The sequence below is a fragment of the Columba livia genome, chromosome 11, assembly GCF_036013475.1.
Source record: "Columba livia isolate bColLiv1 breed racing homer chromosome 11, bColLiv1.pat.W.v2, whole genome shotgun sequence".
NCBI classification, from domain to species: domain Eukaryota; kingdom Metazoa; phylum Chordata; class Aves; order Columbiformes; family Columbidae; genus Columba; species Columba livia.
Window position 1 is genome coordinate 13,185,203 of NC_088612.1, and position 24,175 is coordinate 13,209,377.

Here is a 24,175-nt window from a genome sequence, read left to right on the forward strand (position 1 = left end):
CAGCAGCCGGCAATGGGGTCTCTTGCCTTTTAGAAGGGGGGCACCACCAGCCCTGTCCTCCCAGCCCCGCCACAGCAGCGACTGGGGAAGGCAGCAGCTGTCAGTGCCTTTCTGCAGTGTCAGACAAATCTGCCCGGCTGAAACCCCATGATTTATACAGCTTAATCCAGCGCTGGGCAGGTTCCACCCGCGCCCAGCCGGGCCGGGGTGCCGGGATCAGTCCTGGCGGGCGCGGGGCCCAGGGGGACGGTCCCACCCCACAGGGAGGGGACTGAGGTTATGAAATTTGTGAATGGGGAGTGTCTGCAGGGCTCAAGCGGTGGGAACCAGTGGGGTGCGGGCAGTCACTGCGGGCAGTGCAGGCAGCGCAGGCAGTGGGGCAGTGCAGGCAGCGGGGCAGTGGAGCGGTGCAGGCAGCGGAGCTGCACCCTGGGGACCAGCACCACATCCCAGCACCTGCCCGCCACACCAGCACAACAGCCGTCACCTTCCCGCATCCCGCCGACGATGCAACCGGAGAGAAGAGCCAGCCGGTGATGTCCTGACCTTTGTCTCATGCATTGCCAATCTAGCTTGTTTTTTGCATTTTATATTCTCAAGTTTTAGGGGGGAGACGTCTCCTGAGGCCATTCTCATCTCCTTATCACTTTTCCAGCCCAGCTTCTTCACTGTAACTGTTGGACGGAGAACTGATAAGGGTATGCGAGTGACACGAGCGGCTGTCCCGGCTGTCCTCAGCTGTCCCCCTGCGGTGAGCCCGTGGGGCTGGGATGTGGCTGACGTGCGTCCTTGCTCTGCTGCAGATGTCGGCTCTAAGTGAAACCGACTGCAAAGCAAACTCAGGGGTTAAAGAAACATCTTTTTTCCACTAAGACCTGGCAGGTCCTGTCCTTCCGGTCTTTTTCAGCATCTACAACAGGTCTCCTGTTGGAAAATGTGTTTTTCTAAAGAGGTCTTGAAACACTGTTTGTACAAGGGGTCCTGAAATGCTATTTTAGCACATTACCATTTGCTTGTGTTTCAGTGGAGTTAGCTTTAAATTCTTTGGAATCGGTATAATGACTAATTACAAAAGCAAGAAATAAGCGTAGCGTACATGTAAAACTCCGATGCTTTATATGTGTCTGGAATTTTTTACATTACAAGTTATTTATCCCAAATGTTTACATGATTTTAAAGGTGAGCACTTGCAATACAGCTCGAGTGGCAGCTGATTGGAGGACCTGCGTTGCCAGAAAGGCAAATATCCCATCAGTCAGAGGAACAAAGCCGGGATTTAGGGAAGCGAACGGAAGCGTGAGGTAAGGGGGTGTTTGCTCAGCACTGGGGCTGAGCCCCGCGGTCACACACAGGCTGGGGGGCACAGCCCAGGGACACCCGTGGGGGCTGCCCCCTCTGCTCTAAAGCACCTGGGATTTCCTTCACATTTCAGCCTCTTTTTTCCAGCTGCCACAGTCAGTCAGACTGCACCTGCCCTCCCTGAATCACTTTGCGTGAGCAGGGAGCAGGAAGGGCTGCGCTGCTTTCCCAGTGCTGGCCCCACAGCCATGGGGGCAACTGGAGGGGAAAGCGCCAGCACGGGGGGGTTCTGGATGTACGGGGACAGCCTGGTCTGCCTGAACCCCATGAGCTGCACAGCCGCTGCTCCCACTCACCCCCCCAGCCACAGGGCACCATGGCCCCAGGGGCTCCCGGCAGCACCGCAGCCTCCCAGGGACCATCACACTGGGGAAGGGGCGATGCCAGCACAGGCAGCCCTGCCCACCCCTTGGCTTGGCAGAGGCTTGAGGGGAGTTCTGGTGGTGGGTGCCCCAAATCCCCTCCAGTCTCAGGGGCAGACATCGAGGCAGGGACTGACATGGATGAGGTAGCTCTGAGTCAGACACCACAACCACCTGGCCTGGGAGAGGACCACCCCCCCAAACCTGGGCGCTGTCTTCAGGCCCCTCCTGCCCAGACCTTCCCTCTGCCAGGGCCTGGGCCCAATCCTGGCCCCCCACACCTGACCTGTCCCCACACAGCGAGCTGGAGGTGCAGCACCCACTGCACCCATTTGGGGAGCACCCGGCTGCACCCTGGTGCTCCCCCCACCGCAGGCAGCACACCAGCAGTCCCCGCCGCAGCAGGACACAGGGCATCGCTGCTGGCTTCTGCTCCTGCTGCAGCCCGCCCTTCCTGTGGTGTTCAAGTGTCCCCTCAGAGTAGAGAGGGAATGATCAGTATCTGGGAGTCTCCATTGCCCTTCACCTTCAGCTTTCAGCAGCCAGAGCTATGAGATGATAACCTTGGAGTGCAACCCTCCCGCTAACTCAGAAACGGGCAAAGGGTGGCAGGATGTGCTGTCTCCCCTCCCCGCAGCATGGCTCTGAAGGGCTGGGGACAGGTTTGGGGGGTGAGAGCAGGCAGACATCCCAGCAAGCTGGCACTGGTGGGCATGGAGCATTTGGGGGTCCCAGGACGTCTCCCCAGCCCACCCACCCAGCAGGGAGCAGGAGGGGCAGAGCGCTGCTCCACAAACAGCCTCCCCAGCCTCTCAGTCATGCAGGGCCATGGTGAGCCCCAAAAACGAAGTGAGGGGAGAAGAGGTTCCTCCTTAGCATTGCCCATGAGCCAGTCCAGGGACCAAACCCAGGTGCTCCTGGTGTCCCTTGACCTTGACCCTATGGCACTGGGGTTTCCCGGGGAAGCAGCAGCAGTGTGGGGAGAGCCGGGAGCTGCTGGGACCCACGAGCCGTCCTGGTGTGAGCCCCCGCGTTCTCACGGCTGCTTCTGCATGAGGGGTTCAGCGGCGGGACAGGACCTCAGCTGATCTCTCTGCAAACAGCCACCAGCGGATTGTTGCTGTGCATTGGGATGTCACCCGTGGCAGGCGGTGTGATTAGCCATGAAAAGCAGGCTTAGCGCGGGCTGGAAAACTACTGAGGCAGCCGAATTCCCCCACCGGCCCCAGCCCCGCTGATAGGAGCCCAGCCTGGTGAGAGCGATGGCTGAGCCAGCACCAGTCCTGCGTGGTGCAGCCGCTTCTCTCCCAGAGCACGTAGTCCTTATATTAAATCCATAAATAGGAAATTCCACTTCTTCAGAAAAAAACAGAATCCGGATATTTCATAAGTGTCCTGGCAGACATGAAAGCCGAATCAGGAAATTTCACTCAGCAGAGTTATTAAAATTGCCGCAGCCCTTCGGCCAGCTGTGGCAAAGTACCCACGGCGTGCACCCGTGGCCTGGCATGGCGTGGGGACTGGCTGCGGGGACACGCGTGTGCCGCGGGAACACGTAGATGGCAGCCTGGGTTGAGCAGAGCTGGGCGGCAGCTCTGGCAGAGCCCCCACAGGAAACTATCACTCCCACCAGGGCATTCCCAGCTGCAGAAGCCACAGCCCTGGCAAAACTGGTGCTGCCTGCACTGAGCCCACTGTGGGCAGCATGGGCCCCTCATGTGCCAGTGCTGGCATCGGCTCCATGAGCTGCAGAATCACTGTGCCTCTGGGCCACGATAAGGGAGGTAAGAGACTGCAAGGGCAGCAACCAAAGTAGCCAAGAGTCTTTTCCCTGTGCTGCCTGCACCACCTCACACCAACCCTGCATCAACCCCTCACCACCAGTGGACACAAAATGTCCCTTCAATTGCTAAGAGGCCAAGCACCCTGATTTGGAAACCCCATCAGCTTGGGGAGGGCTGGGCTGGTGCGAAGGAGGAAGAGGAGTGATGACCACACAAGTACCAGCGCCCAGGCTGCAGCTGGGGCACAGGGGTGAGGGCAGACCCTGCGGCCATGAACAGCAGAGGCAGCAGTGGCCAAGCCCCCACCACAGCACATGCCAGGCCGGGCCCCTGCAGCTTATGTCACCTGGGCTGTGGGTGATGCCACTCCAGGTACTGGTGACAGTGCCCATGGGGCTGGGCATAGAGGACAGACTGCAGCCCCACAGCCCGAGCTGGGAGCGCTGTGGCAAGGAGGGGGACACGTGCTGGGAGCCACCATGTCCATGCTGCCAGCACACTAAGCACAGGAGCAGCAGCCCCCTTGCTGTGCCAGGGAAAGAGCCGCCCCCACAGGCACCGCGCAGAGGTAATTGCAGGTTATTACACTGCTCTGTGGTTAAATACGGATCACTTCTCTTCCGACAAGCGTTCACCATAATGCAAACTCAAATCATCTCCCTCCTCCACCAAGCACCTCTCTTCACCCGCTGGGAGCCGTGGCAAGTCACAGCTGTGGCAGAGGACACAATGTGCACTGTGTCACAACCGTGGCAGAGGATGCAACACGCACTGTGTCACAGCCGTGGCAGAGGCACCCGGGACAAGTCCTCCGCCACCAAGGGCTGATGCTCTGGTGTGACATGTCCCACGTCCCACTCTGTCTCCACCACAGCTGTTCTGCTGGCTGGGGTGTTCAGAGTCCCCTCAGAGGTGTCTGTTTCCAACCCGGCCACACACGCCAGTGTCAGGGTCACCTGCTCTTGAGGGACAAGGACATGAGCTTGAGGAAACAGGGAAAAGAAATCCTGACTAACGACATCTGGGTGGCGTACGACACACAAAAACCCCACACCCCTCCAGAATCACAAACACACTCAGTGAGAGCCCCACGGTCCTGGCACAGCTGCTTTCCTTCGGCAGCAGGGGACAGAGAGGCCCTGATCCAGCCACTGCCAGAGCTGGGACAGGGGTACAGGACCACTGGCTGTTGCCTCATGCACCACCTGTGCTGACCCCCACCCCTCACTGCCAGCAGCTGTCCTGTCCAGACACCCGTGGAAATGAATGTTCCATCAGGCAAGACTGGTATGAGGGCAAAACAAAATCACTTTCTATATAAACAAGCTTAAATCAACATGATTTTTAGATGCTAATCTGTTTGCTGTGCCAGATCCCAGCACTCCATGCGTAAGGCAGCAGTGCCAGAATGGTGGGGCCGGGATTTACCCAGCACCTGGAGCGCACAGAATTTCAGGAATGGGAACCAGGCAGAGGACACTGATGACACCAGGATGCCAGCACACGGTCATGTCCCTGCAGACCAGAAAGCACCAGCATGGCGAATGGGACACGGTGCAGGTCCAGGCAGCCCCACCCACACGGCCACTGCCACACTGAGAAATGGGAAATTGGTCTGGGGGGGAAACCCTTCTGTATTTTGTGGCGGTTATAATACTAAATGAAACCAAGCTGATTACGCTTCTTAACCCTTTGCTCTGGTGAAATAAGGCTCCTCAGTCAGAAGCACAGAAGCCCTGGCTCTGCCAAGCTCCCACGTCGGGAGTCACTGACACCAGCGCCCCAGCTCTGCCCCTGGCACGGCTTTGGTGCAGCTGCCCTGTGGTACCTGGCACACATGGTGTCAACGTTCCCTCAGCAGCTCCTGTTCGCCCAGTCTCCAGGTGGCAGATGGGGCCGGGGGGTTAAGCTGCATCGGGGGTGCACCCCATGGCAGGGCAGAGAGCGTGTGGGGGCACCAAGGAAGTGACACCCCCCTCCTCAGTGACACCATTGGGTGTCCAGGAGCATCCACTTAGGGCACGGGTGCGGGCTGGCGCCTGCAGACCTTGCAGCAGCTCTAGCCAGCTCGGGTCCCGCGGGTGCTCCCTGGGGACGGCTGGGAGGAAAAGCAGTCCCAAGCAGCCCTGCACAGACCCTCAGTACGGGGGGGGCTTCTGCTTCATGTCAGAATGCATTTCCCACATATCGCAGCATTTCACCACTTGGCCTGATGCCCTGCGCCTCTGCCTGTCCCAAGGTGACGTTTCACTTTTGTTGTTTCACGCACTGTCACGTTTGGATATCCTTACAGGCTTGGAAGTGAAACACAACCCAAAGAGCATTGTAACAACTTCTCAAGAGAAAGTGGGTTTCTAAAATTAAACCAGCATAATCAGAGAATGGAATTTTTTTGCATTGATTTCGTTGCCATTAATATTTATAAATCTCAGCTTAACAACATTAAATAAAATTAAAAAGAGCACTGGATGAGAGCTACTGCCTGCATCTCTCAACCTGCAAAGCACATGTGAGAAGACACCCTGAGACTTGGGGTGCCAGCATCACCAGCCCCATCTCAGCGCTCGCATTCACACTCCCAGCTTCACCTCTGCCTTTTCAACCCCTCTCCTCAGGCCGAGCAGTCTTTTTCTCCCATCCCAGACACTGCCTGTGCTCATCTTAATTGGCAAATAATCGCTACAAATTGAATTGCCATTCAGCTCCACCTACACCTGCATATTAACTGCTGGGTTGGGGAGCACCCGTGTGGAACTGTTCTCCATCGCGGGCTGTAGCCCCTCGCCAGGCTTCCATGTACCCCAAACATGCTGCCAGGACCCATCAGCTGCCCGGGGGGTTTTGGCTTCAGGTAGCTGGTGCCATCACTGTGACAGCCCATGGCTTTGGAAGGACACAGGACAGCGTTCGCTGCGGTGAGCTGTAGTGGTGCCACATCACTCGGCTGCTGCAGGACCATCCCCACCTCCTGCTGCCACCTCACTGCCCTGGGGCCATAGTTTTCCAGCTCAGACCAAGTACAATTCCTGCTCCTCAGTCCAACCAGTGTCTCTGTAGAGTCCCTGGAGAGCCACCGAGATGGGGAAACCAGAGTGGAGGTGCGAGGATGTGCAGGTTACACAGAAAAAAGGATGTGAAAGAGCAGGGAGAGGGACATGTCGCCAAGGCAACCACTGACTGCCGGGGTGGCAGAGGGAGTGGGGGGTGACAGAGAGGGGCGAGAGGGGACGGAGAGGAGCAGGGGCACCAGGGAGCTGCATCACAGGCATGGACTCACCAGAGGAACTGTGGTTCCCCACACGCGGCTCTGTAAGGACACAAGCAGGTTTGCAAATGCTTTTCCAGCCACTTTCAAAACACATTCCCACCCCAGCTGTGCCCGCACGTGAGAGGAGAGGGAAAAGGGAGGTTTGGGAAGTGGACCTTCGTCTCAGGAGCCCAGGGCTCTGGTGATGGAGACGATGTGGCTGGAAAGGTCAGGAGCAAGAACAGAACAGATAGACTGTCCCCAGCCCCTCTGCCCATCGGGGCAGCTCCCAGCCCTGCCCCAAGCCAGGGAGGGGAATCTGGGCAGCTCAGCCTCAGATAGCCCCAGAGCCTATCACCACACATCCCGCCGGGTCCCACAGTGGTCAGGATGCACGGGATGGAAACTGCAGTTATCTGAGGGCCAGCACATCGAGTTAATTGTGCAAAATGTCAGCCGGTAATTAGAAAATGAGAAGCACTCACTGTTCAGTGACACATAGCTGTGGCATTTCTATTTTCAGACCTTAACAAAACTTATTAGAGTCAAAGTCTAATTAATGCACCACACTGTTGAGCAGAGGATAGGGAGTGACCCAGATCTCAGCCATCTCCCAGTACCCCTCACTTACAGGAAGGTTTTAAACTCTGCTTGCACTTCAGACACGGGTTGGGGGCAGACAGGCACTGAGGTCCCACTGGGCGCTGGGCAGGGGCTCGCTCCCAGGCTCCATCTCTCTCTATACAGGTGCCATTTATGTTTCGTTTGCCAGTGGAAAATGAAGGAACGCTGGAGTCATCCTGCTGGGGACGAGCTGGCACAGCCAGGCCTAGGGATCCATTGGCAAAGAGGAGCGAGTGGGCTGCACAGCATGGAAGTGATGCTGTGAAGGTGCTGGACCCCACCAGCCTGTCCTCATAGCACATGGAGGTGGCCACTGATGCTCCTGAGGTCCCCAAGCCTTGGTGCCATCCCTTGCAGAGGATCTGCAGCCAGTGCCCAGCCCTGCTCCCACCGAGCATCCTTCCCGCTGCAGCACGGAGCTGAGCCGGGACGGTCACAGTCCCAGCAAGTGGGTCTGAGCAGAAGGGGCAGACCCTGCACTTGTCACATGTTCCTGTCCCCAGGGAACAGCCCACAGAGAGTTCCCAAAGCGCAGGAGCCCTGGGAAGCAGCAGAGCCCACCCCTGCCTGAGGACACCTTGGTCACTACAGCTGCATCACTGGGATGGCAGCGAAACCTCACTTGTCCTGTCCCTCGCCCTGCCCCAAATCACTGGGGTGACAATTGACCCCCCAACCTGCCCTGAAACCCGGGGTGAGCCCAAGCTGGCTTTGATGAAGCTGGAGATCCCCATCTCTGACACTTGGAAGCCGCTCAGGTTGGCCCCAAAAATCACTGTCCCTAATCTGGTGGGACTTCAGCTCCTTCTGCATTCACCTGGTGCTGGAGCTTTGGAGGCTCCATGGCTGAGCAGCAAACACTGTCGCCCAGAGGGGTCTGAGCTGCAGCCCCTGCTCGGGATGCACAGCTGTACGCCAGGACACAGCTGTCTGCAGAACTGGGACAGGCCCAGGAGAGGACAGCAAGGGACAGCCACTTGTAAGGCTGGTGGTCAACACAGCTGCAGAGCTGCCGATCCAACACAGGATGGCAGGAGGGAAAGCAGCTTTGGACCCATATTCAACACCACAGTAGCAACCACGTGTGTGCTCTGGGCACAGCAAAGCCTTGGCGCTTGTTCACCCATGAGACCTGACAGCACCCAACAGCTGTCACCATGCCTTCAGCCAGGACGGGGACAACCCAGGCACTAGGCAGTCATGGGGACGGGCACACACTGGGTGCAGGAGCAGCCCAGTCTCCATTTGGCCATGCTCACATCCTCACCCCACAGCTTCCTCCTCCCCAGGGCTGCCAGTGACCCTGGAGCAGTCCTGGCACTGACAGAAGCCCTCAGCAGCATGGAGTGCCCCTTTCCCCTGTGAGCCCCTGCTCCCTCAGCACTGCAACCCAGCAGCTCCCCCGGACAGCTCCAAAATGCTCCAGCACTATTTTTATCCTGCGGTTGCTATAGAGACATCAGACCCACTCGCCGTGATGCAGCCTCTTTCGGAAGCGCTGCATCACCGGCTGCCTCTGACAACGCACGGGGCAGGAGGCCGCTATTTTGGGCAGAGCGCCATCGTAGCTGGAGATAACCCGGCCCTGCAGGACAGCCTGGCCTGGGGAGACCGACAGTTCAGCAGAGAGGGAGATGTGGCTGGTGGAGAGGACAGCAGTGTCTCAGAGCCCTGGAGCCTGCAGCCCATCACCCAGCCCTGCCGCTCGCTGTCCCCTAGGCAGGAGAGACTGACACCTGGGCTGCTTTTAAAACCAAGAAGGGAAGCCCTAAGCCTGTTCCACACAGCAGGTGCCACAAAGGGTTTGGGGTACAGGAGTTCCCGGAGCTAGAGATGAGTAAGCAGATGCACAGGATTCACCATCCCCTCTGCCAGGCTGGGTCCAGCCCTGCAACACCCACACTGCTCAGAAACAGAGGGGCAGCAGCTTTCTGGAGACGCAAGAAGGGCCACACTGGAGCAGGAAGGGGGTGCAGGTCCCATGGACTCCCCTCCAGCCCTGCAGAGCTTTGCCAGCTCCCTCCCTGCTGAGGGGCAATGCTGCAGGACGTGGGAGCAAACAGCCACCTGCCCCATCACTCCCAGTGCCCCAGGTCGAGCATGAGCTGCTGCACAGCAGGGACGTGCCTAGGGAGTGTGGGCAGGGCTGAGGGCCTGACCCTGAACTTAACAAACCCATCATCAATCCTAACCAGCAACACATACCTGCGGCATCCTCCCAGAGCAGTGAAGCCTGGGACAAGCTGTCCTGGTTTTGTTAAAAACAAGTTTCTCTTTCAGTGAATTTTGCCTGTCAGCTAAAGCCTTCATATTAACTGCACTTTCCTGGAGAACCAGACACATGTTTTGGTAAACCTAGCAATGGAATGCAAACTTATTGATAAGCATGGATGGACATCTCGCAAGAGGGGCAACGAGAAACTGGTGACCAAGAAACTGACCAACTGTGTATAACATTCCATTCACGTGAATATTTCATATAAAAGTGGGAGATCACGAGGATCTCATCCCTTTTCCCTTTTGCCTTTGCTTTTTCCCTTCTGCTTATGGCCGACATTAGGAGAGGACCTTGCTAGTCGTCCCTGCGAACTGAGGCCTAGTGACAGACTGAATCCAGCTCTGGTTGGCTGCAGAGTCCAATCCAGGACTTTGGGTGCCGGCTCTGCAGTTGCTGAGACTTTCAAGATTGGTTTTGTATATTTTGTATTACTTTCTCTATTCTTATTAGTAGCATTAGTAAAACATTGTTAATTTTTCCAACTCTCTTCTCTCTGTCCTTCTTTCCCTCCCCATCGCCTGTCCTGAGTGGGAAGGGGGGGAGAGGGAGGGGCAAAAAGGGGGAAGTGTGGGGGGAGAGGGGGTTAACAATACATCTGCCAGGGTTTTATTGTCACCCCGCAATCTTAACCCTCGACACAAGCCCAGCATGGGGCCAAAGCACAGGCTGCTGTGGGTTACGAGCTGGCTGATGAGCCAGGACACCCTGGCTGCCCCACACAGACCCTCCTGTGCCCCACAGGTCAGGAGTCACAGCCGTGCCCCAGCCAGGGTGGCACCATTTGTGGCAGAGCGTGTGGTCCCCCCCTAATCGCCAGCGCCGACAGCTCTCCTGTCACCTGCGCTCATCCCTGCGGGGATGTGTGTTTATAAAAAGTGGTTGTGCGTGGATGAGCTGGCAAAAATAGCAGCACGCGGACCTATCTGTGTGGCGTAAGGGATGATCACCAGCTGTTCTGCAAAACGCCTGAAATAGCACCAGCATCATGCAACGCCTGCAGGGTTGGTCCCTGTTTAGCCAAGGCAGACGGAGCAGCCAGGCTGGGCTCTCACCTCATCCCTGACTGCACCCCCTTTGCTCCCAGGGGAGCTCAGGGAAACGTCCCTTTCCCAGGAGAAGGACCAGGCTCTGCCAAGGCTCAGGCTGAGTTGCTGCAGCTCCTCCTGGGGCTTTAGAAGCAGCCGGAGCCATGATGGCCCCACACTGCCCGGTCCCTAAGCCTGCAGCCTCAGGCTCCTGAAGCATCACTGCAGCCCCTGCTCGAATGCCTGGGGACCACAGCTGCACCACACACAGCAGACAGGCCTGTTACAGTTCCAGCAAGCAGCTGAAAGCAGCTCCCACCTCTTCTGGGCTGGCCCAGACTCTAATTATAACTTCAGAAAGCTGTAATGAATGGATGAGAGCTGCCTGACAGCTTGGCTGTGGTGACATTGCTGGCATGGCCCAAAGGAAGCACTTGACATCTCTGCCATTCTCTTTGGTATCACGGTTTTGTCAACTCCATCTCTCCCTGCCCTGCCCGGGGAAAAGCACCATGGGGGAGAAGGAGCCCCCTCTTCTGTGTACCTGTATCCTTGTGCACACCGACAGCACCTCTGGGTCAGTGCCCAGCCCTCCGCAGCCATTCCAGGGCTGTTCGGGCAGCTCAGCAGGGGATGGCACCCCAGGCACCTGCAAAACCCCCTCCATGCCCATCGTGTCCTGAACCAGCTGGGTCTGGACTCTGTCCTAGAGCCCCAGCCTGCCCAGAGCTCTGCTCAGAACCCTCACACCAGCGCTGCAGCTCCTCTTGCAGCCAGCCCTGCTGGCCCCATTGCCATGGCACCCTCAGGGATGGCATGGACGGCAGTGAGGAAGATGAGGAGGATGAAAGTAGGTGAACACATTGGCTCTGCACAGCCAGGATGGGGCTGGGGCAGATCTGGGGACCCTTGCAGCAGGCGGGGGCTGTTCCCCTCCCTGGAGGCTCCAGCTCTGGGGATAACCTGCAGCAGCTCCTGGAGAGCCCTTGGCTCGCTGGCCTGGCCAGCAGCAGGTGCCGCGTGGGGGCTGAGCTGGCATTGGCAGCACAGGCATCGCCCTGCCCGGGGCCCACCCGCCCACCCCGGCTGGGAGAGCTTCTGTCTGCCCCTCTCACAGGACATGGGAAGAAATCAGCACCAGCAGACACCTTGCACAGGGTTATGACAGTAGATGAGCTGGGGACTGCTGCCCCCCACCCACCCCTGCTCCGTCCTCCTCGCTTTCCTGCCTGATTGTCTGTGGAGATCTCAGATGATAACAAGATTTGCATCTGCGCACACAGAGACCAAAGAGCGACCCATGTGGATGCTGGTCCCACAGCAGAGGATGTGGAGATGCTCAGTCCAGAAGGACAGCAGGGTTAAAGCTGAGATGACACAGGTAACACTTTCTGGCCATCTCTACACGTCCCCTGGGCACAGCCAAGCCCCCTTCATGTTCACTGTTCAAGGTAAACCAGGGATATTCAGCTCAAATCTTCTCTTTAGCTCATCAACTAATTAAACATGATCTCCCATTTCAGGCACATCTCATTTTCACAGCAACTGAACTTCATCCCGGTGGCCTGGCGAGCTGGCGCTGAGCACACAGTGTCCGAGGCACTGGTACTGGGCAGGGAGCAGAACAGGGCTGAGGGTAGGAGAACTGCCTGCCTCAGAGCCTGCGAATCAACCTGGAGTTAATTGCAGCCCGAGGAGCAGCGCAGACATTACTCAGCAAATCATTATGAATAACTAATAGCTCTGAAAAAACCCACAACCTGTGATCACGTGCAAATAGGAAGCAGGGGGCGTGGCGGGGCATCTCTATTAATCACTCATTATGAATTATTCAGCAAAAGAGGAAGCAGAAGGCAAACACAGAAATTATTTGGGTAGAAAGATGGTGTGTTATCATCAGTGCTTACCCCCAAAGGCCCCCCCCAGGCTGTGGTCCTCACAGTGCAGCCCTGGCAGGGCTCTCCCAGCGGCTCTCCTGGAACCTGCTGGGTTCAGGCTGATGGAACAGGAAAGTGAACTCAGGTCTGAACATCTGCAAGGAAATGTCATTCCAGCTCTCCAGGCAGGACCGGCCCCGGCAGTGCTGGCAGAGCCCGGTGCTGTGGTGGGAGCTGGTCTGGGCTCCAGCACAGGGGCAATAACCAACAGGAATGGCAAACAAGCAGAAGGGGAAGGGCCGCTTGCAGGTGGGGGGTTTTAGCTCCCCGACACTTGTTGCTGATACTCCCCTAATTGAGAGCTACCAGGAGGGGTTACAGGAGCCTGGAGAAGATTGTGTGTGACTCATGGCCTCTCAGCACTCCCTGCATGCTGGGAACAAGCAACACCCCCATTTCAAAACAGCCTGCCAAACCTTGCAGTGAAGCTGCTGGTAGATCCCCTGCCCTCAGGACATGGCCAGCCCAGGCGCTGTGGGGAGAGCCCATGGAGGGGAGAAGTGTCCCCTCCAGCCCTCCACCTGCTTGGGGTCGTTTCTGTCATCTCTGCCTATACCATGGCTGCAGCTTTTTCCCCGATGACCCAATGACAAGCAGCAAGGCAAAGGCAGGGCAGACAGCCTGCTTTTTGATATTGCATAGATCAGTTATAAATTGTCGGTCATTTATGTAATCCCACGTGAATAAAGCATGTTTGATGCCACAAGCAGTGCCGTGAGGCAAGAGCAGCAGCTCTGGGTGGGTGTGGGTGGCCCCGCACAGCTGTCTGCCCTGGGCACCCCGTCCCAACATCCCCGAGGACCTTCCCTTTGCTTCCACCCCATCATGGCTGCCTCTTACCCATCCCGGGGCTCTCCAGGCCCTGGGCAAGGCTGTGAGCTCCCCCTCGCCCAGGCACTTTGTGCTGGGATGCTGTGACAATTTTCTCTGGTGCCAGAGAACAAACCCACACCCCCGGACAGAGTCTCTGCTCATCCTGCCAAGGCAACCCGTCTGCTTCTAAATGCATTTTTTTTAAGTAGAGCTTTTCTACAAGTAATCTGGAGTGCACACACACATCTGAAAACAAATGGACAAACACATTTTCAGTGTTTCTATGGCAAATTCAGCAAGCTCTTGAGAAGTCTCTGCCTTCCTGGAGTTAGCAAAGAAGCTGCCATAAGGTTTTCCCAAATGCTTACTAAAGTAATAAGACCTACTTCATTTCTCTGCTAGCTCTGATTATTATTATTATTATTATTATTATTATTATTATTATTATCTTTTACCAGAGAAGGTTGCAATTTTAGATTGTATTTTAGTAATCACGAGAGAAATTTTCCCTAACAATAATCCAATCTGAGAGAGTGCTATGATAAATACCATTACAGGCAAGAGTAGTCTGCTAAATTACAGAGCCGCGTGTAACATCGTGTTTATTGCGCACTTATGACCATTTCCCCCCTTCCACCAATTACCCATTTCTGCTGGGACTGTTCCTAAAGAGCCAATTTTCTCAGCAGCCACTGGCTAAAATGGGCTGGAGTCTGCAGAAAAACAGTTTTACGTCTGGACGAGAGATTTGGGGAGCAGAGAGGTGTGCTGGGAACAGCAGAAGGGTGCTAATCCTGGTAACTTCTCACTGACGCTTTGTGCCCTGGAGAGCAGCACGTGAGGGGAATACCCAGGCTGCACACGGGGACCACAGGGACATTAACTCTGGAGGGGACCTCAGGGGGTCTCTACTCCGTCCCCCTGCTCCAGGTAGGCTCAGACCAGTTTGCTGATGGCTGGGTCTGGAAACCCTCTACGATGGATGGAGACAGCAGAACCTCTCCAGGGAGCCCCTGTAGTGCTGGCTGGTCCCCACAGTGACACCTGGGCACTGTGGCATCCACAGGGCGCTGTCAGCACACATGGACACATAGACATCCACCTCTGGTGCCTGGGCACACAGGGGCACCAGGGAACGTGCATGACACAGCTCCCCACACGTGGGCATGCAGACCCACGGGGACATGGACACACCTGTATACTGACACGCCCTTGTGCATGGATACACGTGGAAATACACCTGTGCAAGGACATACAGACATGGACACACACGGGGATGCAGCCCCACAAAGGGACACACCCCAGCCCCAGCCAGGGATCCAGTGCACACCCCCACGTACACCGGAAGGCACACGCAGAAGGCCACCCCCCCGCTTGCCGGCATAGACACCGACACCTCCAACAGCTGCACACACCCCCGCACTCAGCGCCTGCACACACCGGCTCACCGCGACCCCACCCCTGCGCACAGACCCCACGCACGGGTGGGCACGGACACCCGCACACGGACACCCCCGCCCCGCTTCTCCCCGCACCCAGGCGGGGGCGTACGCGCCGCCCCCCGCGCCCTCCTCCCCGCGCAGCCCCGCTGCGGGCCAGGCAGGGCCGGCGGGTGTCGCAGCCGCCCGGAGCGCACATAACGGACGATGCGGGCCGGGACGCCGGGGCCACCGGCTGGGTAGCCCGGCACCGCCACCGCACACGGCGAAGCGGGCAGCAGGTAACGGGCCCAGGGGCGCCCCCATCAGCACCTCGGCCAGGGGCCGGCGGCAGCGGGACGGCTCCGGCGGCGTGGGGGGCACCTGCCCCGGGGCTCTGTTCTCCCCCCGGTGTCTCCGCAGCCCCGTGGCCGAGTCCGAGCAGGGGCGAGACTGCAGCTGAACTGGGACCCTCCGGCGGCACCGGGGAAGCGACCGGCGAGGAGCTGGAGGTGAGAACCGACCGGGAGCAACTTCACACCGAGCCCTTGGTGCAGCTCATGGGCACGGCTCCCGGGAGGCGGTGACACCGCCTGCACCTCTGAGGGGGTTGGGGGCGATGCTCCCAGTGCGAGCACTTACAGCTGGTCCTGGACCTGCAGGTTCCCCTCGTCTTCCGGGGCACGACGGGCACGGGCTGGCGGGGACAGGCAAAGGCTGGTGCACATGGAGGAGGTTTTGGAGGCACCAGGTGAGCACAGGCTGCCAGGTGCTCTGGAGCCAAGTGAGCAGCTCAGCCAGGCCCCTCACTGGCAGGGATGCTCCAGGGAAGTGCTGGGCACAGCCTGGGGAGTGAAAACTGCTGCTGACAGCTGGACAGGCAGCAAAGGGCAATGAGAGTGTGGGGCAACTGGGTGGCAGGGCCCCTGGGCATGCTGGCTGAAGGTCCATTTCTGTGCCTTTGTGATGTTTCCATGGTGCTGGGCATCTGCTGACTCTTCCAGCACAGCTCTGAGCTGCTGCCTCTGCCCTGTGCACAGAGCCTGCCAAGTATCAGAGCTGCAGGGGACAGGTGTTATTCCTCAAGGACACAGGCACTTGAGTGGAGTGTCTTGGCTGTGGAACAATGCACAGGAGCCTCACCTGGCTGAATTTCCCACAGCCAGCCCACACTAAGCAGCAGCAGGGAAGCACTTGCCAGCAGAGATGATGCCTGTTGATCCTCCTGAGCCAGTCCTGCTGCTAAGGCTGCTCTGGGGGAAGCTGCTCTTGCACCACGCTCCTACACAAGTGGCTCACACCACCATTTGAGCAGCACAGGGTTACAGACAGCATGACCGCAGCTGCTTAACGTTTCCTTTAGCAGTGAGGAAGCAAAGATTATGGCTGCAGCCCAAGAAGCTGTGGGAGATGCTCACACTGTCCCCAGTGAGCTCTGCGTTACAGCCCCAGAGACCTAGAAGGCATAGAGGAAATCATCTCAGCATCAGGAACCTTCTGTTTCTCTGGCACCTGGGGAGATCAGCTGCATCCAGTCAATTGGCAGCATGGCCACTGGGGAAGCAGAGCTGGAGAAGAGCAAGGCAAGATGAGCTGAGATGTATGTCCAGGGAGCAGCAAGAGCAAAGCTGTCCAATAAGGGAAGAAGAGCCATAAACTGAGAGCGACCACAGCACAGGCAGGGGACAAGACCTCATCAGCAGGGCAAGGACAAGCCAGTGACAGGTCCCATCAACAGTGATCACCAGGTCAAGACAAGGTGGCAAGTCAGGTCCCAGGTCCACAAGGGAAGCCCAAGGAACAAGCCTGGTCTGACAGGGTGGATGGAGCCTCAGGCACCTTCAGAGCTCAAACCAGGTCTGGGTCAGCATTTAAAGAGAGCCCACAGCCCAGGGGCAGGGTGAGGGTGGGTGTGGATCTCAGGTGAGGCTGCTCAGGGCAATGTAGACCAGGTCCTCCGGCATGTCTAGAACAGAGGAAGGCCAGCAGCTCCATGGCCAATACAGAAAAACACAGTACATCCTAAAGATGAGGGTGTTGGGAGGGGGCCCACACCATGAAGTCAGGGCATGGTATGTATGGCTGTGGGAAGGCAGGGCTGGGGCATCTCCCAGCTGGAAACGATCAGCACTTGTTCCCCAGGAGACTCCAAGGAGAGCAGCCCCTCCTCCTGCTGCACCCGCCTGCCTTGTCCTGGGCACCTCCCAGGTATTGCACAGGCAGCAGGAGCCCCTGTGTGTGAAGGGGGCTGTGGTGCTGCACACAGGTAGGAGGGTGGCTTTAGGGGCTCCCAGTACCACAGGGTGGGGTGTGGAGCAGTGCCCAGAGCATGATACCCCCAGGAAGGCAGGGCAGGGGAGTACCAGGGCTGAGGAACCAGCCTCACCTCCTCCTGGTTCCCTCCACAGCTGCTGGCCGATGCTGCCTTTGCCTACCAGTGAGGACCAGCCAGTGCCATGGATGAGGTGACAGAGCTGGAGATGGGGGGCAACTCCCTCCTGAAGGCTGTGTGGCTCGGCCGGCTCCGGCTGACCCGTCTGCTGCTGGAAGGGGGGGCTTACATCAACGAGAGCAACGAGAAAGGGGAGACTGCCCTGATGGTGGCCTGCATCACTAAGCACGTTGACCAGCAGAGCATCAACAAGGCCAAGATGGTGAAGTACCTGCTGGACAACAGAGCCGACCCCAACATCCAGGACAAGTCCGGGAAAACAGCCCTCATGCACGCCTGCATCCGCGGGGCCGGGGGGGATGTGGTGTCGCTGCTCCTGGAGAACGGGGCAGACCCCAGCCTGGAGGACCACTCAGGAGCATCAGCCCTAGTCCATGCCATCAATGCCGATGACAAGGACGTGCTGCAGCACCTCCTGAATGCCTGCAAGGCCAAAGGGAAGGAGGTGATCATTATCACCATGGACAAATCAGCCTCTGGCACCAAGACCACCAAGCAGTACCTGAATGTCCCCCCCTCGCTGGACTTCAAGGAGAGGAGCCCCCCCGAGGCATGCACAGCACCCTCCAGCGCCCACCCGAAAACTACCGTCTCAGCACCTTCCCCTGCTGAGAAGGAGAATGGCATCTTCAGCCCACATACCAGGGACTCCCCCTCTGCCAGGGCTGCTGATGAGCTGCCCTCCCCGGGCCAGAGAGCCAGCGCGGACAGGAGAGCCCGCCTGCCCCAGCTGAAGCGGTTGCGCTCAGAGCCCTGGGGGCTGGTGGCACCCTCGGTGCTGGCAGCCCCCTTGTACCTCGACGACACACAGGTCTGTGCTGACGATGAGGTGACCATGGGCATCAGTGACCTCTCGCTCTCCAAAAAGGCTCCACTGGCCCGCAGTGGCAGCAGCAAGAGTAAGGACCCCTCTGTCTTCCCTCCGGTAGATGAGCAGGCTCTGTGGCCACCCCTGGCAAGGAAAGCCACCTACGAGAAGAGCCAGGCCACCCACCAGCGCCTGCCCCGCAGGAGCACAGTCCCTGAAGAGCCAGAGAGCGTCAGCTCCTCGGCCGCAGCAGTAGACACGCTGCACTGGCGGCGGCTGAGTGCCGAGCACCACGACTGCGACACCCAGCTCTGCAGCGTCCCCAGCCCGGCTGAGGCAGGGAAGGTGCCGTCAGAGAGGAGGAAGCTCAGCGGGTCCCACTTGGCCTTGCTGGGTGGCTCGCGGGAGGCCCTGGACGGCAGCACCGGCACATCACCCGGCACCACCCGACGCCGGCCCCCCGGCTTGCTGGAGAGGCGAGGGTCCGGGACCCTGCTGCTGGACCACATCTCCCACACACGTCCGGGATATCTGCCCCCGCTAAATGTGAACCCCAACCCTCCAATCCCTGACATTGGCTCCAACAGCAAAACCTCCTCTCCGCTTGCTGCTGGCTTCAAGTCCCTGGTACCTGTTGCTCCCAGCTCACCCCGATGGGGCGACTTGAGAGCCAAAAGGAAGCTCCTCCGGAGACACTCCATGCAAGCAGAGCAGATGCGGCAGCTCTCCGATTTTGAGGAAATAGTGGCCCAGTAACCACGTCAGTGTTTCTTTCCCAGGAAGTTTACCGAATCAGTGCCCTCCCTGCAGAAATGTGATGGTTCCTGCACCAAGTGGTTGTCCAGCTCCAGGGAAGTGCTGGCGGCCGTGGGGGTCAGAGCTGTGCCTGGGGGGAGCTGGAGGTTCCTGCTCCCACCTGCCAGAGCTGCAGGGAGAGCCCAGCCCCCCAGCCCAAACAGCTGATGTGTCTCTCTCTCTCTCACACTCTTCATTCACTTCTGGACTTTTCCCCAGAAGCAACAACCTGAGATGACAGTCCCAGATCACACAAAGGCTCCCGCCCGCAGTTGACTTACTCCTCATTATTTACAATCCATTTTTCTTCCATCCTGCTCGCTCTGGCACAAAAACCTGTCTGAAGCCCCACACCAGGATGCTGTGGTGCTGATATGTTTGTGAAGTGCCTACCAGGAAGAAAAGGACCTTAATGCTGCATGAGTTTGGAAGAACAGAACTAGCCCTCCCTGGCAACTGAAGGCATTGGTGTCCTCACTGTGCTGGAGAGGGAAACAACATGCCACCGCAGAGATTTCCAAACACTTTGAAACTCCCAAGGCTGAGCTACCCCCTTACTGCTGCAACCTGCTGCCTCCAGTGGGCTGGCCTGGGAACGGGTTTGTCTCTGAAACGATCAAGGCTGGGAGGCATTTCCCACCACGCTGCGCAGCTCCAAGCGCTGAATTCCTGGGTGGGGAGTGCTCCCACCTTGTCTGTGTGGGCAGCTTCTACCAAGAGTGGGGGAGCAAGGATGCCAAGCTGCCAAAGATGGCACACGGTGAGCGGCAGGAGAGGCTGCAGGCACAGCACCACAACGGGGATGACTCTGCTGCAACGGCTGCTCTTTGGGGCCAAAGCAGAGCTAAGCGAGGGCCAGTGGCTGCAAGCAGGCAGGAGGAGGGGGTGGCCATGGGGTGGGTCTGCATGGCAGGGGGTCTGCAGCAGCTCTCTGCACTGGCCTGACGCAGTGTGTCTGGGCCAGCCAGTGTGTCTGCGTGGCTGGAGGTGGGGTGTGACTGCAGTGCCTTCCTGGTGCACAGGAACCTGGGTGTCTAGCCCTGCAGATGAGACCCTGCAGCATCCAGCCCTGTGCATGGGACCCTGCAGCACCCCACCACAGAACTGGGCCTGGACCAGCAGCACATGGCAGCTTTGCAGCATCAGGGCAGTGGGACTGTGCACTGCTCACCCCCTCTCACCCACACGGCCCCAGCCTCAGGCAGCACGGGCCGGCACTGGGGAGCACTCCTCACCCCGCGCCTGGTTGGGACCATGGGCTGGATCTGCCGTAGCTGCTGTCGGTCTCAGCCAAACCCATTACCTGGCTCCGGCGCTGTGCCACTGCCTGGGGAGCATGTTGGGGCTGCAGCCCACCCGAATGCTGGGCACTCATACAAACCTGGGCCAGAACAATGCCTGGGGGGTTTATTCAATGAAGTCTCCTGTGTCCTGACACCCACTGCACAGGCAGCACCGCTGTGACAAGCAAGTGGCACCCGTCCCAGCCACTGGGGCTGGTGTTGGATTCTGCCTTTGCCTCAATGAGCCCAGCAGACACTTTGTCCATTCGTCCTTCCACCACCACTGGCGATGAGCTGGTTCCTTGCCCGGGGCATTAGCTGTTGTTCTCCAGGCTGTTGCAAAACTTTGCACAGTTCTTGCACAAAGCAGCACTGCGTTTTGGTTTTAACTGCACAGGAATGTTCTCTGGAAGTGCATGTTAGATTTAAATATGCTATTTATAGCAAAGCTGGGCTTATATTTTTACAGCCTTAAAGTTTATACTTTCTGTAGGTCAAATGTCTTATAGATCTAATTTCAGACATATTTTCCCTATAACAATGATATTTGTCCTGTATTTTAGAGTGTCGAATTTTAAATCCCGCAGTTCACCTTTTCCGTTCATTTCTAAGTATTCCGATATTTCGCATTCATCTTTTTTAAGCGCCGTTTTCCGCCTCCAGCCGGTGATCGGCGCCAGCGGGGCTGCAGAACGCGGGTCCCCCCTTCGGCGCTTCCTGTGCCTGGGAGCGGGAACGCGAGCGGCGCGTCCCTCCGGGAGCGTTTCAATGCATGGATTAAAGCGCGTGTGCGCGGAGGTGCCCGCGGGCAGGTGCGGGGGTGACGCCGCGGGGCTCGACAGACCTTCCCACGACGGCTGCATTCACAAACACCCAGCGCTGCCCGACACCCGCCCTGCGGTGCCGCCCTGCAGCGGCCGGAGTGCCCGGGGGTCCCGCCCGGCGGCGGGAGGGGCCGCGCCCGCGGCCGCCCCCAGCGGAAGCGCCGCCCATGCCGGGCGGGCGCCACGTCAGGCGGGGCGGGGCCGGGGCGGGATGCGGATAGGGATGACGATGGGGACGGCGATGAGGACGCGGGTCGGAGCGCGGGTCCTGGTGCTGGCTGCGCTGCTGTGCGCGCTGCGGCCCGGCCGGGCCGGCGGCACCGAGCTGACCTTCGAGCTGCCCGACAGCGCCAGGCAGTGCTTCCACCAGGAGCTGCAGCGCGGCCTCAAGTTCACGCTGGACTATCAGGTACCGCCCTGCCTGGGCTCTTCTGCCTGGGCTCTTCTACCTGCTCCTTGCCCCTGCCTGTGCCCCTGCCCGTGCCACTGCCGTGCCCCGCTGAGCCCCAGCAGGGCCCCATGCAAACCCCAGCTCCCCCCATCCTGCACCAGGAGGCGTTCTGAGCCCTGACCCAGTGCCCACCCCAAAGCTGGTACTTGGATGTGCCCGCAGCGGCCACAGGAGGCCCTGACCCAGCTGTCAGGGCTATCCCCCTGTCCAGGCGCCCCCCCCGAGCTTTGAGCACCGTGGGGCACAGGTTCCCCTGGGCCTGGCCCCGGCTTGTGGCAAGCAGCCATGGGCAGGGTGCTGCCGTGCACACCAGGCTGTGCACACAGGCATGGGGCCAGGCAGAGCTGCTCTATCCGGGCCAGGAGTGTCTCGCCATGTGGTTCAGCAGGTGCCACCTGCATCTCCTTGTGCAGGTGATCACCGGGGGACACTATGATGTGGACTGCTATGTGGAGGACCCCAACGGCAGGACAGTCTACAAGGAAACCAAGAAGCAATACGACAGCTTCTCGCACCGCACCGAAGTGGAGGGTGTCTACACCTTCTGTTTCAGCAACGAGTTCTCCACCTTCTCCCACAAAACTGTCTACTTCGACTTCCAGGTGGGCGATGAGCCACCGATCCTGCCTGACATGAGCAACCGCGTCACCGCCCTGACACAGGTGGGTCCGTGCACACTGCCACGGGAGGAACATCCTGCTGCAGCTCCTGCTTGCGGCCAAACGGCCCCACAGGACAGCAGCTGGGGGCTCGTCCCCCTTCCCCTTTGCTGAATGCAGAAGTGCCAACCGCCAGCCAGCTGCCCCACCACACACATGCCACGTCCTCCTAACGGCAGTGTGGGCAGAGGGGCTGCTCTGGGTGTGAATCTCCTCTGGCCTAAGCGCCCAGTTTCTATCCCATACAAGGGAAGTGCAGCAAAGCTTTTCCACCCTGTGAGCCCACAGGGATGGCTGCGCCCTGGGCTGGGACCCAGACCCTGCCCTTAGCCCCCAGCACCTCGTCAGGGCTCTCGGCTGTGCCCCGGTGCTTGCAGCAGGCTCGCTCTCCCAGACAGTCTGTGATGCTGCCCCTCTGAGCAGAACAGCTGCTGTCCAGCTCTGGGTGCCCCAGCACCGTCCCCAGCTCCCTCAGCTGTCAGCCCCAGCCTGCCCTGTGCTGGGGCAGGAGCAATGAAGCATCCTTGTCTCCTCAGATGGAGTCCGCCTGTGTCACCATCCATGAGGCTCTGAACACAGTGATCGACTCCCAGACTCACTACCGCCTCCGGGAAGCACAGGACCGGAGCAGAGCTGAAGACCTCAATGGCCGGGTCTCATACTGGTCAGTTGGGGAAACCCTCATCCTCTTTGTGGTCAGCATCGGGCAAGTGATGCTGCTCAAAAGCTTCTTCACTGAGAAGAGACCCGGCAGCAGTGGGGCCAGCACTTAGAGCCACAGCCATGCTGTGCCCAAAATGCTGGGCGAAGCGGGGCGGCAGTGTTCTCCTGGCTCAGGCTTTACCTCTATTTTCTGCAAGGTGCTGCCACCGGGAGGTGGCTCTGGGGGAAATGGGAGAGTGTGATGCTGCTGAGCCAGATGAAAAATAGTCACCAAAGTGCCGGCGGCCCCAGCAAATTACCCCCAGCATCATTCCCCATTTTGCCTGTGCTTGCCTTGCCTCTCTGTCCTCTCTCCTGGCTGGTCTGTCCACGCTCAGCGGCTCCACCAGGGCAGCGGGTGGGTGTGCTGGGGTTTGGCATCAACATTCCAGCCCCTTGTCCAATGCCTGGTGCCCCTTCAGAGCCCAATGGGACTGCAAGGTGCAGCCTGGTGGCAAGCGAGACCCCTTGCTGCCCATACACACCCCGCAGGGCCAGGAGCTCTGCCCAGGCTGGCAAGAGGACGGGGCAACGCTGACCTCCCAGCACCCCCAGCACCCACCTCCTGAGTGCTCTTGCCTCAAGCCCACCTGCTGCCAGCCCAGAGCAGAGCTATCTGCCAGCTGTGGGCCCTGAGCTACAGGCAGAGCCATGAGCACAGCTACCCCATCTGCCCACAGCAGGCAGGGCGCTGCCCGCAGCCAGCAGGGTGTCCCCACAGAAGGCAGGGTCTCCCCGCAGCAGGGCCAGGGCTGGCAGCAGCATCCCACAGCTGCTGGCTGAAAAACAGAGGCGAGGTTTCAGCAGGGGCTTTTTGCTTGGTGGTTTCCATTGCTGTGCAAGCCCCTGTCCTCACAACAAAGTATTTCCCAAAGCCGCCTCTGCCACGGGAGTGAGCAGCGCACCCCGTACCAGATGGTATTTTCATACTTACACAAGCCCACACCTGGGGCTTGGTCCCCCTGCGCATCCTGCCATGCCCAGCAGAGCAGGAGCAGGCACAGCTCTGCCCCCTGTGCCCAGGGAGCCTCATCTGCACCCCAGCAGCAGTGAGGAACCCCTGTGTCCCTGTGACTGCAGCCCCATTCCCTGGAGCCCCACCAAACAGAGACCCCAATGAGAGTCTCAGCAGCCCTGCGCAGCACAGGATTGCACCTGTGGAGCTGGGGCAGCACCGTCAGCATCTGACTTTGCCACTTCGTAATAAACCCCTGCGATTGTGGTTTGCACTGCTGTTATTGGGCACTCAGGAGGGGCAGCCAGGGATGGCCGTGGCACTCAACCTCCTCCGCTCTGCAGATAGCTCAGCACCCAGCTGGGTGATGCCAGTCCCCTGCCTCGGCCCTTGCAAACC

At 58.9% G+C, this 24,175-nt stretch overlaps 2 protein-coding genes and 1 long non-coding RNA gene across 8 annotated transcripts; all 3 read left to right on the plus strand.

The window, feature by feature from the left end:
* Window positions 1-312: 312 nt before the first annotated feature.
* On the plus strand, window positions 313-5,892 carry LOC135580578 (uncharacterized). The gene is made up of 3 exons (XR_010475456.1): window positions 313-533; window positions 1,180-1,301; window positions 4,878-5,892. It is a non-coding gene; the product is annotated as an uncharacterized LOC135580578 (long non-coding RNA).
* Window positions 5,893-14,792: 8,900 nt separating this feature from the next.
* ANKRD34C (ankyrin repeat domain 34C) lies at window positions 14,793-19,782 on the plus strand. 6 transcript variants are annotated; one of them, XM_021299372.2, is made up of 4 exons: window positions 14,794-15,359; window positions 15,510-15,598; window positions 16,211-16,704; window positions 17,256-19,782. In XM_021299372.2, exon 4 carries the CDS (start codon window positions 17,304-17,306, stop codon window positions 18,861-18,863), a length of 1,560 nt encoding a protein of 519 aa, XP_021155047.1. In that variant the 5' UTR covers window positions 14,794-15,359; window positions 15,510-15,598; window positions 16,211-16,704; window positions 17,256-17,303; the 3' UTR covers window positions 18,864-19,782. The 6 variants fall into 6 exon arrangements, with proteins under 6 accessions (XP_021155051.1, XP_021155047.1, XP_064933001.1 ...); XM_065076929.1 differs by having other exon boundaries at window positions 16,214-16,704; XM_021299376.2 differs by lacking the exon at window positions 16,211-16,704 and having other exon boundaries at window positions 14,793-15,359.
* A 1,392-nt stretch (window positions 19,783-21,174) lies between these two features.
* TMED3 (transmembrane p24 trafficking protein 3) lies at window positions 21,175-24,043 on the plus strand. Its single transcript, XM_005511233.3, has 3 exons — window positions 21,175-21,418; window positions 21,874-22,122; window positions 22,656-24,043. The coding sequence occupies exons 1-3, from the start codon at window positions 21,221-21,223 to the stop codon at window positions 22,890-22,892; spliced, it is 684 nt and encodes a 227-aa protein (XP_005511290.2). The 5' UTR covers window positions 21,175-21,220; the 3' UTR covers window positions 22,893-24,043.
* Window positions 24,044-24,175: the final 132 nt, after the last annotated feature.